Source organism: Anguilla anguilla, chromosome 6 (genome assembly GCF_013347855.1).
Source record: "Anguilla anguilla isolate fAngAng1 chromosome 6, fAngAng1.pri, whole genome shotgun sequence".
In the NCBI taxonomy this organism is placed as follows: Eukaryota; Metazoa; Chordata; class Actinopteri; order Anguilliformes; family Anguillidae; genus Anguilla; species Anguilla anguilla.
This window is the reverse complement of record NC_049206.1, coordinates 20,142,637-20,160,490: the sequence shown is the minus strand read 5'-3', so window position 1 is coordinate 20,160,490 and position 17,854 is coordinate 20,142,637. Positions and strand designations below refer to the sequence as shown.

General features: G+C 40.7%; 1 protein-coding gene across 3 annotated transcripts; it reads right to left on the bottom strand.

The window, feature by feature from the left end:
* Positions 1 to 111: 111 nt before the first annotated feature.
* Positions 112 to 16,776, bottom strand: pls1 (plastin 1 (I isoform)). Of its 3 annotated transcripts, XM_035421585.1 has the most exons (17): positions 16,650 to 16,757; positions 15,244 to 15,306; positions 12,542 to 12,637; positions 11,974 to 12,134; positions 11,351 to 11,480; positions 10,615 to 10,747; positions 9,601 to 9,682; positions 8,965 to 9,130; positions 8,426 to 8,568; positions 8,237 to 8,332; positions 7,160 to 7,355; positions 3,801 to 3,879; positions 3,095 to 3,209; positions 1,802 to 1,935; positions 1,264 to 1,387; positions 702 to 826; positions 112 to 495 (listed from the first exon to the last, which is right to left on the bottom strand). In XM_035421585.1, the coding sequence occupies exons 3-17, from the start codon at positions 12,609 to 12,611 to the stop codon at positions 357 to 359; spliced, it is 1,893 nt and encodes a 630-aa protein (XP_035277476.1). In that variant the 5' UTR covers positions 12,612 to 12,637; positions 15,244 to 15,306; positions 16,650 to 16,757; the 3' UTR covers positions 112 to 356. The 3 variants fall into 3 exon arrangements, with proteins under 3 accessions (XP_035277476.1, XP_035277475.1, XP_035277474.1); XM_035421584.1 differs by lacking the exon at positions 15,244 to 15,306 and having other exon boundaries at positions 16,650 to 16,776; XM_035421583.1 differs by lacking the exons at positions 15,244 to 15,306; positions 16,650 to 16,757 and adding an exon at positions 13,143 to 13,300.
* Positions 16,777 to 17,854: the final 1,078 nt, after the last annotated feature.

Below are 17,854 nucleotides of genomic sequence, written 5' to 3'. Positions count from 1 at the left end.
CTGAAACTACCAATCAGCTGATTATACAGTGAATGGTTATTATTGTTCCATTTTGCTTGACGCCACAAGTGGAAAATACAGGCTACATCCAAATTGGCTTCCATAGATAGCATTCAGTCCATTTTAATGAATAATGACAAGTGTCAGATGCTTACAGGCATTCAAATCTCACAGAATGGACATTCAAATAAAACTGAAAGAAGAGTATGATTTTTGACATTTATTTTGGGGAATATTAGGAATGAATAACTTGGAATGAGGGAAAAAAAAGTCACATTTAGAGCACTCAGGATCAGTTAATGTTTCAGAAGACAAGACTGTATTTGGGGGGGTTGGGGGTGGTTATTTGAAGAGGCTCAACCATTAGCTTTATTCATTCCTCTGCCCATCAAGCAGGCGAACACAGTCATCACCATCTTTGGCTTCACCTCTACCAGGTCTTCAGGCAGCGCGTACACCTTTGCTCCGATTTTACGAGACACGGAAATGGCGTACCTGTGTGTAAAAAATGTCAAAATTTAGTGGCGTGAGGAAGGAGGGATCAGAGAGTGAACATTTTAATGATCTTTTCTCTACACAGTAGAATGACTGGCTGGGCTTAACACCGATTGCCTTCTTGTATGGACTCATGATGAGTGAGTTCATTATAAGGATATTCTTAATAAGTACTTGCAAGACGAATTTCGGGGTTTGAGCCTCACTTTGCGTTGTTCAGCATTTCGGTTTCCGTCATGTCCCCTCTCTTCACCATCTCCGCTCGGATAGCGTTGGGAGCTATGGTGTCGATCAGATCAATGACTGGGAGACTCGTGCTGATCAGTTTGTCCTGAAAAAATAATTGATTATCTGTGTTATGGGATGCAAATTACACCACACCAGGGTTCGGCACAAATGTATTTTGGGCCGGAAGGTTACAGGTTCGCATCCCAGGAGTAGAACTCCCGGTGTACCTTCAAGCACCCTTTACCTCAATTACTTCAATGTAGATTACTTATAAAATGTAAGGGTGCTTGCTAACAAACAAAATTATGTGGTGTATTGTAAAGCATGCATACTATAGACACCATAATGTATTGTAGGACATTGGACACTGCCATTCAATGATATTTGTCAGCTTGTGCAAAGTAATTCAATCACTACATAAACATTGAACTGTAGGCTACAACAAGCATGAAGTATGAAACAATGTATATTTACAAAGTAAGCCTAAGAGTAGAGTAAACTGATGGCATAACACTGACAGTGATGAAGAGTAAAAATGACCTTAAAGCTGTTGATGAAAGTATCCTTTTTTCCTTGTTTCAAAGTGGCATTCACCCAGCCGATTATTATTTGATCGTTGACTTTCTCACCATCCCCAAGATCAGACAAAACCTTCAGTGTATACCTAAATGTTAATAAAGGAAGCGTCTGTGAATGAACTTAATATCAGTCAGCAGAAGCAGTAGCCTAATGCTGTATTTGATTCACAACGGAAATTTTGTAGCGAGACAACACCAATGCCTTTATTTATATATTGCATATACAATATAGAGACACAATACATAGTACAGCATATGCATTACATAAAAAAAGCCTGTGTGGGCATTTTTGAATACAGTATCAGGAATAAACTATCCACCCATCCTTCCATTCATTATCCATACCCGCTTATCCTGGTCAGGGTCACGGTAGGAATAAACTAATTAATACAAATATTGAATAATACAAAATGATATACAATATTAAATAGAACATAAAGCAAGTTTTGATAAGCAGTGCTTTCATCAGGAGAGAAGCTGTTAAAATGGGAATGCCGTACCTCCTCATTAGTTGCCACACCAAGGAAAGGGTGTGCATCTTACTGCCCTCGTTAATATTCTCCCCACCGATTCCCACCAGAGAAAACCTTGCCTCTCTTTTTCCCAGGTTCACAGCATAGTTACAGTTTTCAAGCTACAAAAAACACCAAAAATATGTATATCAGCACTCATCGCTGCAGCCTTTTCTATTAGTCTGGGAGAGCACAAACAAGTGACATGCTCTCTGCTGAAGTACACAATGTGATGCCATTCACTGCTTCTTATCACACCTCAGTTCACAAGTCAGGCTCACACAGGCACACAGAGCCAGAAGAACACATTCCATGTGCAGCTTAAAACAAGCAGGCATGTGGGTGCCTGACTGACCAGTGGGGGTCACTGCTGTTCAATAAAAGGACTGCATTTATATAGCACTTTTTCCAGCAACCATGACTACAAAAATCACTTTACAATTAATGTCTCTCCTAACTGAAACCCTAGAGCTAAATCATACGTCACCCTGCTGGGCTGCCGGCCACAGATGACTGGCTTCTATACCAGCATGCACTGGATGCAAAATTATTCATAATATATAATCAGACCAGTAGCAACATTTCTATATTCTACGTTTTTAGTGTAGAAGATTTGACATATTACAGAATCCACATTAGTATATTAATGTACAGTGTTTGCTTCTGTGCACTAGTCAGGACAACACACAACATAATCTGAACATCTCACAGCATCTGAAAATGCATTGTGAATGTAATTTGTTTATTATCATTGGTTGTAGAATATAATGATTTTGGAATGTTACATCTGATGCGAAAGGAGTGTGGCAAGCATTCTGAACTGCAAAAACTCTAAATTGCTTGGGACTTAGTTGCTTGGATATCAAAAGATAAAAATGTCTGGTGTCCATGTTTATTTTAATTACTTTGTGGGCTTTTATTTTTCACTAGCTTTTAAGCTGTGAAAATAAATAGTTTGGTCAGCCAAATCACAGAGGAACGCTGCCATGTTTTCAGAAGGATCCTCCTGTGTTTACTCAAGATAAAAGAAACTGTGCTAAATGAAACAAGAACATTAACGCACTACATACGCATTAAAGTTGTCCTGTAATCATTTGAAATTTTCTCCATCTTTTCTGTCTTTTTGCAGCTAAAAAAAATAGTGTGAATAACGGTTCTCAACCTTGATGTTATGGGATCAAATCTTACTTGGAGAGTCACTGCAAGAATACTCTGGTGTGAGGGACTAAAACTGATTATCTTCTAAACAGCTACGTCCTCGGTTCAGCTCACAAGACTGACCTTTTTCATGTTGGCACCCAGGGCTGGATAGGGAGGACGGTTGACCTTCTTGTAGTCCACAGCAACCTGGATCCTCTCGTACAGCTGAAAGATGACCAGGGCATCCACAAGGTCGCTGGAGGAAGAGTAGGGTCATTCCAATAAGTTTGGACACAGTCAGACCGAGTTAAAAAATAGAAAAGAAATGCCCACAAAAACAGTCAAAGAGCGGTAATCAACAACCAGTCATGAACATGACATGCCTGATCCTTGTTGCAGTATGTACTGTAAACAAAGTGCTACATGATGTTCTTAAGATAATTGCCTGTCAGTGCAGTATGTGTATTGTAAATCAATTGCTGTTGCATGCTTTTGTCTGAGCACTGTTTTTCTTCTGTTGCCCTGACATCATAGGATAAAGGAAGTAATAGCAGGGTATGAATGCAGAAACATTGTGCTGTTAACCTGGACTTCTCCAAGAGTATCTGAATTGTTAGAAACAAAGAGCAAAGTAGCAATTACTCCAAAATGGTGCCAGTGCTGTAAAGTGCAGCCTTTTCAGTGCTAGGCTTATTTGCAGCCTTAATAGGTATATATTGTACAGTCTCTTGCCAGGAAAACTTTGTGAGGCACTCACTATCTGCCAAATGAATGAATGAATGGCTATAAGTTTTCATTTATTACTGATGTGATAGTAGCAAAAAAAAAAAAAAAAAAGTGACATTACCTATATATGTGGTTGACATATGGGGTCACGCCCAAAGAGTTCATCCAATTCCGGAATGTTCTCTCCTCTCTGGACTCCCCTGTAAGGATGACAGTGATCTTGTAAGCCTCCAGTAGCACTCACACTCACTGTACCAAGATAAGTGTACATTTGTGAAGCAGTCGTTCCATTTACGCATGAGCTCAGTCCGTGTGTTTTCAATACTCATTCACATAATATGTACATGTACATTTACAATAATTACATTTAGAGATACATTTTATGGAAATATTGTATATCAGCAGTCCACACATTTTTTTCTCAGTTTTGAATTTCATTACAAGCTACAGTACAGCAAATGGTAGAGAGAGCATGCTGTAACACAGCGAACAGCAGGACAGGGAGAGTGAAACCTAAATTAGCGCAAAACCATTGAAGAAGATTCATGTTATCACAGACCTCTGCATCAGGCCTGTTTTAATCAAGTCATAAAGGCTTCCAAAATCATTTTAGCCTACATGCAAAATACACAGAAACCACTTCTGCAAATCTGTATATTTACACATAAAACACACTTTGAAGCGCCATATATTCTTATATATGCACTGGCATAAAGTGGTTTATTTCTCTTAAAGCATGGCTATAACTAAAATGCATTAAAAAATGTAAATGGTATTAAAAATATATATATTTGTAAATCAAATACAAATACAGATAGTGATAGACAACTCTGTAGAATCCAAACTCCAGAGCCATCTACCATCTCTAGAGGAAGTATATTTAGCTAAAGATGTGTACATCATGGTTTTAGTTTTGTAACATACTTGCTACTAAAATACATTTTATTTTAATTTATTTAATTTATTTTATTTATAGCCATGGTAGAAGAGATATAAACCACTCCATGCCAGTGCATATACAAAAATATATGGTATTAAAAGGTGATGAACAATCACCACCCTCGTGCCATATAATCTTGCATATTCATGACATATCGTGGTTTATATCTTACTATTATATAAGTGTATATATATATATATATATATATATATATATATATATATATGTATATACACATATCCTACATTTCCAAAACTATGTGGACACCTGAACATCATACCACCCATATGTACAGTATTTGTTCAACATTGCATTCCAGAACCAAAACCTTCATCTCTTGACGAACAAGTCTTGTGCTGAAGTTGCTTCCAGAGCTAGTTTGGAATTCTGCAGTGAGTGTTGCAGCCAAAGGCAGATGATTTTTATGCAATACATGCTTCAGCACTCGGCGGTCCCATTCTGGGAGCTTGTGTGGCCTCCCGCTTCACAGGTGAGCTGTTGTTGCCCCTATATGTTTCCACTTCACAATAACAGCATTTACAGTTGACTGGGGCAACTACAGCATGGCAGAAATTTGACAAACTGACTTGTTTGAAAGGTAACATCCTATGACAGTGCCATGTTTGAAAGTCACTGAGCTCTTCAGTACGACCCATTCTACTGTCAGTGTTTGTCAATGAAGATTTCATGGCTGTTTGCTTGATTTTATGCACCTGTTAGCAATGGGTGTGGCTGAAATAGCTGAAACCACTCTTTAGAAGGGCTGTCCACATACTTTTGAAAATGGAGTATATATATATATATATATATATATATATATATATATATATATATATATATTACTAGTCAGATGTTTTCGTACATTTTGCTCATGTTTTTGTACCATGTTTCTTTCACTTCTGCAATTAACCTGAAATGGCACAAGATGAATGGCTAAAAAAATATTCTTTTAAAAATAAAATAAAACAACCATATTTGTCAAAAAAGGTAAACAAATTTTTCCCATTTTCCTACAAGAGAAGTAAATCGAATTAGTTTGGGAAGAATTGGACAGAAAGGTCAAGGAGAAGCAGCACATCTATGGGAACTTCTACAGCAGTGTTGGGTGTGAACTTTCAGAACCAAATGATTGCCCTTGAGAAAAATAGCCATGAACATGCTATTTTGATGTATCTAAGATTAAGATTTCAATTTTATTTTGTTAAACAGAAGGTGTTCATTTCCTTTGTTCATCTCCGATTGCTTGAAAATCATGGGTGTACCAAAACCCACAAAAACTTTTGACCAGTAGTATATATATATATATATATATATATATATATATATGTATATACATACATATTATACATATATTTTGTACACACACAAGCACAGTGTTTCTGCCAAGTATTCTGAAGCATCCATCAGACACCTTTAGGGTATGTTATACTGTTAACTGAATCAAAGAAAACCAGACAAACAAAACAATAAAGTTCCACTGAAGGTTAGCAGGTGAAAATCAAGACCATCTGGAAGAACATGGGGGGACTATGGTGACACTACAGATCTACTTCCATGTAAGGGTGAAAAGCCAAGAATTTATTTTATTTTTCTGAACATGAGTCAGAAAACCGCTCACAAGCCTAAAAGTCGCCAATCCGGCACTGTAGCGTCACTGAGCAGAATGAACAGAATGAATCAGTCCATTCTCACTGGAGGGAGGAAGAGACAGGAAGTGTAAAAGGGCAGTGGGAAGATGGTGACTAAACACAGTACCTACAATGGGAGGGGTCAGGTCTGGGTGGGTGAAAAGGAAGGAAAAGACAAACAGACTCAATTAGCCCCAAGTGCCTTATTTTTTTATAAGCCAAATGGAAGGCAACATGACTTCACATGCTAAATTTGAAACCTTTGTATGTGTTCAGTATGCTTTTGTTGGGAACCCTAAGATTTTTATAAACATCAAAGCATTTAAAATCTCCTACCAGTAATGGTACCTTCTGGTTTGAACAGAAGTGCTAGTTTTATCTGACCCTGGACTGACTGACAGGTGAAAAAAGAAAAGATAAGTTATCATAAGCAAAGTGCTGAGAATATTTTGCAGCCACAAGAAATGGAAGACCAGTTCCTTCTACTAAAATCAATATAAGTAGTACTTTAGATATTAACAGTACTGCTGATTATTACTAATCATTTAAATACTGGAATATGTTGGATATTATACAAAATAAATACAGAGGTTATATTTATTATTTATGTATATTTTTACATAATCAAATATTCTCCTTCAAATTAGGCAAACTTGCCACACTGATTTCAACAGAACTGACTCCCCTTGTGGAATTCATTGCATGGAAGCCTACAGTTCTCTTTGGCTGTATACTAGCCCTTTACCTGACTGGTTGAAGCCTTTTTAAAACTCCTACACAAGCTTTCAAAATAGGAGAAGCCCTCATTGCCCTGACATTGCCATGTCTCAGAGCACACTCTGTAGTTGTGTGACCCCTAGTGGTCGCTGAATTAGTATTACACATCATTTCCGCCTGACAGGGAAAATGTACCTTCCAGCAAAGACGGGTCGATGCCGTTGTCCTTGGGTTTGTTCAGGGCCGGGTACATGTTGAACAGGTTGGCCACAAAAGCAATGTTGAGCTTGTGGTTCCCCGCCACCACATCCTGGGGCGTGACGAACTGTCTGCAGTCCAGACGCGCTGCCTGCCTCAGCATGAGCTCCGCCCGCTGCTCGTCGTCCTGCTCCTGGAGGACAGAGGGACAGGAAGTCTGTCAGTCTGTCCATCCGTCCGCCCATATGGCCAGTGTGTCTTTGTGTCTAAAGCTGTATTTACATGATGTATCTGGATGCACATCTTCTTGTCTGCCTATTCTTATTCTCAGCAGCCTTCATGTAAGTCTCTTTCAGTGTCATGAATTCTGTTATGCTGTGCTTTTTATAGTTCGCTGCCTGGTTGTCTGTCTTTATAAAATGCTAAAAGAGGGCTTCCATTTTTTTTGTCCTTTAGCAGATAACATCACACTCCTGGGTATCGCATTAAGTGTTTCAGTTCCCACCTCTCAGCTGGTGTGACCATTCTCAAGGGGTGATGTCTGTCTTTGTTTGTCTATACATATCTCTGCCCTTCCTTCTCTGTCCTCGCGCGTCGTTCAATGTGTGAATTCACATTTAGCAACCTCTCAAATATTTACTCACCTACCGCCCCAACTGAGTGCTCACCCAGCTGTTCAGTCAGTATTTTAGGAATGCACACATCTGCCTCTCTCTGAATCTGTGTATTCACTCAATTCTAAACTGTCTATTGACCTGTCTTTTTATATATTTTTTGAATAACCTTGTCTATTCACCCATATTTTTATTACATTGCTATACCTCTCAACTGTTTTTTAACCTATATCTGTATCTGTGTATTATTTATTGTTGCATACTATCTCAACTCTATGCCTTTGTTCTCACCCAATTATATATCCTCTACCACTACGTCTGTCTATCAACCTGCGTCTCCTCCCTATATTTTGGTGTGCTGTTCGGCCATGATTAATTTATGCTCTAGAAGCTGCGGTCTCTACAGTGGCGCTGATCTTGTGTACAATTAGACAGTGTGCGGCTCTTTACTCCCACTTACATGAATTCCTGACATATCGATTAAGATTCTCATCTCATCAGCACATTCTCCTTTGGGGGAAATTTGATCAAGCAGGTGGAAATAGGCTTTGGAGTCCTGGAACATATAGAGAATGGTTCACTGAATAATGATGTGTATTCAAGCATAATAATACACACTGGGGAAGGTGAGCCAGTGCGGGGGTGGTACCTTGATGTCATCGCTGAAGTTGCTGATTGGCTGCCAGCCCGCCTGGTCCAGGTGGTAGTTTACCCAGCGCAGCAGTAGTTCTTCCGGAGACCTGGACAACAAGTGGTCTAGCTCTTCTCCTTCTTCCAGCAGAGCGATGAGTGCTGCAAACACACACACACACACACACAATTTATATTCACATGTAGATGCCTGCACTGAAGAATGCACAGGCATGAAAGCTTATGACCTTATTCCTCTAATACCACAATTATTTCACCAAACCCTATTGAACTCCTGCATCTGATTCAGCACACCCAATGTAAGTGAATGAATGCTAAGCTCGGGTCCAATTACAGCCTTCCATCAAAAGATTATGAGTCTGAATCCATTGGCTAACTCTGACAAGCATCTTTTCCTCTGCTAATGCCCTTGTTTCTCTTATAAACCAGACTGCTTCCATAAATATTTAAGACGCCACAGCTCGCTAAGACAAACCTACAGACCCCCCTCCAGACACCCCCAAGCGCCCTCCCCCCTTTCCAAACCCAACCCCTCACCCTCGTTTCTGGAGATCTCGATATCAGCAAAAAGGCCAATCTTGATGATCTGCCACAGGAGGCCCAGCACCAGGTGGGGCTTTCCGTCCTTCAGGTCCTGGGCGTCGATGTTGATGACCGTGCAGCCGATGGCGGAGGCGGAGTTTAAGGCCAGCACCAGGTTCTCCTGCGACACACAGCGGCACGCTCATTCTCTGCCCCCCCCCCTCCGAGGAACCTTCCAGACCCGCAGCATCGCATGCATTATGGAACTGCGGTATGGAGCTGCACGTGCCATTAAAACACACCCTGGACCACACTCTATCACCCTGTCAGTCATTTATCCCAGTTACCGTCTGGCGTGCATGTTGTAATTTCAGCTTTATCGTTAAATGTTTATCTTTGAGTCGTATGTTAATTTAGTCAAACTGTCAAAAAGGCTGCATCACACGTATCTCAGTGACATTGTAAAATCAGAAAGAGCAGTCGGCCAGAAACAACAGAACTTTAACTAGGCTGATGAGTACTCTCCATTCATGAGAAAAACTACTTCTACATATCAGAGTATTCAATACTTTTCTTCAGAATGACTTACAGAGAACATTAAGGGGGCTGTGCAGATATTAGTGAAGATGTTGACTGGAAAACAGTACTCACTGTCATTGTGAAAGTTGTCAGTTTCTTTGTGTTTATAACTCTCTCATCAATAGTGTCTGGCTCGGATAAATTAATCATTTTGCTGGAAAAAACAAAACAAAAAAAACAACACATTGCATGTATGCATCAATAGGAAATATAATGGCGTGAACGGACACATGCTCCTTTGTTCAGATTCCTTTGATAGCAAAATGGTTAAATATAAAAAAAGCAGGATCTGGCTTGGCCTTACATTCAAAATCCACATATCTAGCACATGAAATACATCCTATATTGCAAACTAACTGATCTGAGGTCAGCACTGTGGCTTTGAGGGTTTCAGGATCTGATGCAACCTAATGTAACCTATTTCAAACTTACTGTGGATACATCAAATTGTTAGTGAGAACGGCTTGCTAAAAAGTACAATAAATTATAAAATAATAAATACACACAACGTGATAGAACATAATAACATTAAATGAGTAAAATGACAAAATCATTAATGGCTTTGACAGGAATTCTCACATAAAAACCTGAAAGTAAAACTTTTACAGCAACCCACTTTGCCATAAAGTGCATGGTGTAACAAAGGTTACACAGATACAGTAGATATATAGCTGATATGCGATTTTTCATTAGATGAAAGGCAAAACTTATACATATCTCTGTCGGAAAGTTCATTATCTACTGAACTTCTACGTGCTGCAGCTGTATGTAACTTCTCTGTTACCAAAACTTATTTGCTCGTCCTTCATTCACATTTCCACAATAACTTGCATTATTCTGTTCTTTTACCTGTGTAATGAATGCTCTGTGATGATTTTGTAGTGAAGAGCACAATGAAAATAAAACTGTAAAAGATTTGATTGACTTTCTTTACCTTCACTATAACTAAAATTGTTTCTGTAATTTTCTCTGTACCCTGAGGCAATTCCGTTATTAGGAGTGCCACATAAAAATCTCATCCGATAAAAGCTAATTGATTGATTGGTTGATTCACTGAGAATAGGGATGACAAGCTGTCCATTTTACCAGAGCAGAATTCCATCCCTCACGGACTTGAAGAGGCTCTCGTTCTCTGGGTCCATGGGAACAAGGTGCTTGCAGTCGGGGTCATCTGCCAGGGCTTTGTTGATCCAGTTGACAAAGGCCACTTTCTCCTCATCTGAGGTACAGTGTCATTCAACAAAACACTGCTCTTAGGAATGTAACAATATTTATTTACAGGGCAACTAGGATTCATTCTTACACGCTTACGCCATTTCACAAACCCACAATGATATAATGCACTTTCCTTGACGCATACTTAATAAAGCAAGATTTTTTTACAAATAATCATGTTCTCTCGTAGATCACTATTCCCTATCTTAGCTGAAATGGTTTCATACAGGCCTACTCTGTCCGAATGTTACTTAGATGGCAGACAAACTCAAAGCTGGAGAAGGGCTTCCTCATTTTGAACAACATAACACTGCATGTGAGAATATCATACAGATGTTCCTAGCTGAACGTTAGAAAATCTAATTGCAACACCTGTCCAATCAGTAAATAACAAAAATTACAGACAGAAGGAGCTTCTTGAACAGAAGCTGTCTTAGAGAAGGCAGGGTGATTCCCCGCCCTACTCATTTACCCAGCCAAGCTAATGGGTAATTAACAGCCAATTATCTCCATCTCCCTTGCCGCTCCTGCATATGGCATCAGTGGAGATCCCGGGGCCGTGGTGATGCGATCCAATGAGGTTTCTGGAAAAAAATCAAGCGGCTACCAGAGTAAGAGTGCTGTGTTCCCTCGCTGGAGATGCCCGATGTTCCCCCAAAAGACCGGATTCCGTCTCTCCTGGTGATGGACTTCCGGAAGGATTCTCTCACCTCTTTGCTCTTTAGCTCCTGGTAGATCTGCCACGGGGCACAAAATGTGAAAGCAGAGATAAATCTTTTTCGGAAGTCGCTGTGAGGCCTCGGTTAACAAGCCTGGCCGCGGTCCCGTCTCCGATCCGGAGAGAAGGTCACCTGATCTTTAAAGCCAATCAAAAAGCATTGCACTGGTGGGTTACAATGTGGGTCACCAGGAGTACTTTCCATTCCATTATTTATTCATAACTTGTTTATCTAGCAGACAGTCTTATTCACTTATTCTACATAGCTTACAGAGTACAACATCTCCCATCTGTGAAGCTGGATATTGATGCAAGTAGTTCAGTTTAAGGAGCTTTGCTCAAGGGTACATCTACAGGGCCCACCCAGGGTTCAAACCTACAACTTTCCACCCCTGCTATGCCTGGCCATGCCACATAATCTGGAGCATAATCCAAATTTCTAAAGACCATACATGCAAGACATGTGCAAAAGACCAGAATGCAATGCGATGCAATGAGAGCAAGGGAATTACCGAGACAAACTCCTCAAAACTTATCCTTTCATCTTTGTTTGTGTCGCCGGCAATGAACTTTTCCACGATTTCTCGAACCTTGAACCCAGGCAACGAGAAGCTTGCCTCCCTGAAGAGTTCCTGCAGTTCAAAGTCACTCACATAGCCGCTGTTGTCAATATCTGAAAAAGAAAGTACACCGTTGTTATCGCAGGTAACCTCCCAAAGTGCTGAACATAATACATTAATTAATTAACACATTCCTCTTGAGAGCAAAGTTTTTACATTTTTATGCAAGTTTCATAGAATTAATCTGCCAATACCTTTCATAAATGCATGATGATTAACTAATCGTGTGCCATAAAAGTAAAGGCCTTAGCATAACATCTACGATTCCTGCAAAAGCTGGTAATGTTTGACGTGCTTACCGTCTCTTGTATAATCATGTGATTTCAAAGAATGTGACCTCACCAAGATGTAGCCCTGTAATGCTCTTTCTACACTGGGAGCACTGACAGCTTTTTTCCAAGTGCGCAGCTAAGCTGGCAAAGGGAAAACCTTGATGGGCAACGGGTGGGCAGAAGCTGACCTATCTTATTGAAGGCCTCACGCAGGTCCTCCAGGTCCTCCCTGGAAATCTGCGTCGTGTTGTTCTCCATACTGCGTCACACGCCACTTACCACACCTGAGCACAGACAGGAGAAAGTGGCTGCTGTAGTCGGTGGGTGAAATGGATCCTGCTTGGACCGGCTCAGAAAATACAACTCTTGAGACGCGCAGGCTGATTCTAGCAGCGCCCCATAACCGCTCAGCGTCACAGAACTGTGTCTTTAATGTAAGAAACAAACTCCCTTACGTTGAAATGAAAATACGGTGCTGTGCGGTAGAAAACACACTTGCCTTTCATGTTAACCTGGTCCGGAGACCTTGCCATTCAGAAGTCAAATAGGCCAAAAAACCGCAAAGACACACCAACACAATCACACACGCACACACAATATATGTCACTACATGTTTTCCTTTCACACGCACAACACTTAAAGTCTGACATCTGCAATAAAAACAGAAGATATAAGGCAAATAAGAAGTCAATAAATATTTTTAGGTGCCTTGAACATGCCCTCTCTCTGGAGAATTCAAGACAGGGCAAGACAGATGAAAGATCCGGACCCTTCCCGAGATATCTGTACCTTTCTGTAGATTGTCTGGGGGACAGATTGTCAGCCTCCCTATCGCGTTACAACAGGAACATCCAGATTGCAGGGCTGAGGAGTGGGATCGATCGCCTAGGACTCCGGGGGGGAAGTAGTGCCTGGAGTCTCCAGACAAGTGGTGCAACTGGAGGAGCTAACTCTGAAGCTGACGGGGAACTTTGCCCTGGCCGAACTCTGCCATGGGAGTGGCTGCACCTCTCATTGTCTGAGTTCAACCAAGTTTAGTTTGCAGAGCCGCACTTTTAACTCTTAGTCAGCAGAGACGGCCACAGAGTTATTGCCCATTATAAAGACTATGGTAAGCTTAGGAGCGAAAGTAACCCAGCAAAAGTCCATGTGTAGTGCAAAGCTTTTATGAACCTACCTTGCAAGACTTTATGCTAAAATACTTTATTTATTGTCAAGTCAATGTTTACTCTGATCTATGCTCAGACACCGATACTTTATTAAAAATGGAAAATATATTTTCTGAATTTCTGAAATAATATTGTGATATATGTATGTTATCTGTACACTGTCATGCAATCTCAACAGCAAATTAAATCATTGATATTGATTCCTCATAGACCCCTCATATATTGCATGTTATCGGTGACTTACAGATTTGGGCCAATCATAGTATTCTGGTATAAAGCACAAGTTCTTCTGATTGGTTGATATGTGTTAGAGGTTGACATCATCTGGAGGTCTCGCCCATTGTGGGATTCAAAAAGCCTCACTCTCTCACACCCATAATCACAGTGATCAGCATGCAATTGTTTGGAAATAGACACTACTTTGCAGAACACATTCTGCCCATGTACTCCACCATATATTAAATGTGTAAAACAGGCTATAGAAACAACTCGATTATTTTTTGGCCGTTTACTCTTTCTTCATAGTGTTGTTTTTGCAGGATAACACAGCAAAGCTCCAAAGATATCCACTGAATAAATGACCCTAATATTATTCTCAACATAATGGTGGTTACAGAGTTTTTAAATAAAGGGAAACTCTGTTGTCTGAAGAAAGGAAACACTCACTACTGAGATATACACACTGGATGTTAATAACAAGACTACGTATTAATACTTACACACAAGGACTCTAGATACCATTCTTTAAAAAGCCTGAGGATCCCCAAAGGACAGGGGGAAAAGAAGAAAAATAAGAGAAGGACAGGTAGCTGGGAGCATGGGAAGGATAAAAGGTTTAACCCTCTGCAACATCATCAGTCCATAGGAGTGAAGAAAAAAAGCCAGTCACCTGGCTCTTATAGTGGACTCAGCAAACAGAACCCCAACGATAGCATATGAAGTACACGGAACGTTGGTCTGTACAACTGCTTTAGAGAAAGGATGGAGAAAGGATGGAAGGAAGCCAAAAGAGAACACCTGGCAGAAGAAGAGGATGGGCAACACTAATTAGAACTATCACCAGGGGGAACATAATTACAGGCACACAGTGGATAGTGTGACACGGAACATGCTGGAAGCTCATGCTCTAGAACACAGATGTCTGATGTGAAAACTGCCATATGTAATACATGCAGACTGTATGGCATGATCCATTATATAATTATAGAAGATAATAGACTGTAATCAGAGGCAAAGATTTTAAAAGAACAAGAGAAATTTCAGTTAGGCACAAGTAAACATTCCTTCTGCTACTAATCTCACTGTTGGTTCAGAAATATGAGCGTGCAGCGTATGGCGGAAAAGCCACCGTCACTTCCGCTCAATGGTTCCTCATGTGCGAAAACCAAATTCCGGTTAAGGTTTAAACCTGTTTCACACACAGCAACCTGATATGAACTCAGTAGGATAGCTGGGAGAGAGAGGCAAACAAATGAAAAAACTACACCTAGAAGCTAAGTATTTATCTTTGTGTTTTCAGCAGCAAAAATGTAATTACAGAATCTATTCTTTGGACAAGAAAAAGTAAAAATATACTTAAAGCACTATCCAGAATAATGGTCCTAATGTTTTGAAATATGTTAAAGAAATCCCAGTACAACCAACATATTGTGCAAATACTAAGCCAAAGTGGCCCAAACAAAGCTGAAACAGTCTTTCATTAACGGCCTAACGCAGCTTACCGAAACAGCCGAGTTTGTGAGAAAGGCTTCCAGGTGCATTGGAGTCGCACCTCCCCTCTCTGCCTGAAAAGAGCGGAGTCTTAGCAACGGTGACTCGTGGAGCGAGCCGTGGGGAAATCCACACTGGCTCTGTAGGCCACCAATGCCCCCTCCCCCCACCGACTCTTCCGCAATATCTGCCCCCCAAACCCGGCAGAAGCCGCCAGGGCGAGAGCTCCAGCACTGCGAACACCGGGCGGGTGCTCAGTGATACTCAACACCAAAGGGGGACAGGGGGCAGAGGGCGAGTTGTTCTCCTATTGAAAATAAACACAGTGGTTTTGGCTTCCTCTTGGTGTTCGCTATTCTCACTAGCCGACTGCATTATTTATGGGGTCCGAGGTGGGTTTCAGTTACTGCCTCCTCCTCCCGGCAGGACGTATGATGCAACTCAAACCCGCTGGTACCCTCCTATTTGCCAACACAGTCCGTGATCCCACCGCACACCGAACCCACTCAATCATCTGTCACCTGACCAACTCAGTCACCTGTGCGTCAGTCACCTGTACACTCCAGCACCACCAGCTGTGGGTGATGTGCTTCTCAGCTCATTTTTGCTTTGTATTTCCATTGGCTTTGTTTGAAAAACCACGCAAGTACTTAAAGTCTAAAAAGGGAGAACATGGGTGATACAGCAGTCAGAGGCAATTTGACAGTTATTTTTAAAAATTTTTTATAGTGAACTCAGCAGTGTAACCCTGTACTGTTATAACTGTTATATTCAGGGTGGTTTAGACGGGGCATATTATAATTCCATACAATAGGATATTTACTGATGTAAACCAGATTATATTGTTTGCTCAAGGGTTCAACAGAACACTCACTCTCTGGCCAAAAACAACATAATTGTATAATGTCACTCATACACAATAGAATGTCCACTGTTAATTCAACTCTGGAATGTGAGACCAGATGTTATTTATTACATATTGAATTAACACTGGACATTTTACTATGGAACAAGTACTGACAAGAATATCAAGGGTATTTTAATAACAAGAAAACCACGCATTAGTTTTGCTTTCAAAGAACATCACCAGACCCAATTTGAAATCTCAAAATAGGAGCCTGGACATAAACTTGATTCAAATTAAACAATCCCTGATAATCCATACTACTGTGTGTATGCTTCTGAACAAAGGCAGCTGTGTTCACATCATTAGTGCACTATATTAACCAATTTACTGCATATGCAAAATTCTACATGGTCTCTGTTTAAAGTTCTATTGCCATTATAAGGTTTTGTCCAAGACAGTAGGCAGACTGAAATTCAGGTAGAGTGTGCTAAAATTAAAATGCTGAGATAAATGAGGCACTATGTTTGCATTTCAACAAAAGACCAGTACTGGAAATGAAAATGAACTTACCATTTCTAAGCAGCCCTCAGCACCTTGCCACATGTCCTTTACAGACAGATTCAGTGTCCTGAGTATCTTCCTGGCTCTTCTGTTAATTTCCTTTCCACCCAGGGAAGGGAGAATGTTTTTTTTTTTTCCAACAGGGCTGGAGAAAGGAGGGAGGAACGTGGGAGTGGTTTGGTGTCACCTCGGAGACAGGTAATATACTTTCACCAGGATTAACTGTTGGTCTTACTGTCAGGATGACCCAAGAGGGCCATGTTTGAACAGAGGAAACAGCTCTACAGGGACAGGGAGGACGGTCTGCCAAGCACTGACAGAGTGAGTGGGAGTGAGAGAGGGAGGGCTATACATAAAGTGAGTGAGAATGCAAGAGAAAGGGATGCAGAGAGGCGGAGAGGGAGAAAGAAAGTGCTAGAAGTGAGCAGACGTTTTCCCCCTTCCCAGACTCAAGCACACAATGTGTGGCCATCATTTCTCCAGGGTAGCAGAGCTTTGGCAGCAAAGAAACTCCCACACATGGCACTGGTCCAGCCTCATGCAGCACTGGCATTCCAGTTTCTGACCCCTGTAGGATCACGTGAGGCTTGTGCCTCAAGCACTCAATCTGCAGCCTATTGTATGTGCCTAAGTAGTCCTAGCTTGTCACACAATTCAGTACATTGGGGCGAGGATAGACTGATCTGTGAAAATACAGAGTTGTTGACGCAAGTTACTTTAACTGAATTTTAAATTTGATTTGCAAGAATATCTACTCTTTTTGAAAAGACTGTGAAATGCTATCAAGCTTAGTCATCACTGGGGTTTTAGTGCTATTCATTATAGGGGCATCAGAGGTGTAGCCTATCTACCAATTATATTACTGCTATCAACTGAAATAGGCGTTCCTTAGTCATAAAAAATTGATTCTTTTGTATTACAGACTACCACAGAACACCAGCTGAGGGCGCCACTCTGCTAAGCAAAGCAATTTCAATCACAAAGTGTGTGACACAAGGTTTGAATAACCACATTCTCTTCAGATAGTAATATTTAAAAAAACACAGGGCCAAGTCATATGAAATAATTTAGGAAACACTGGGAAGCAGTACTCAGGACTAGAGTTTGTAACCAATATTGTTTGCTGTAACTTGACCTCATTTTGATATCAATACTTCTAACAGCAGGCCTAGATTTTGTGAGTTTTAATGAATGACTTATAGAGAGTACTTTGT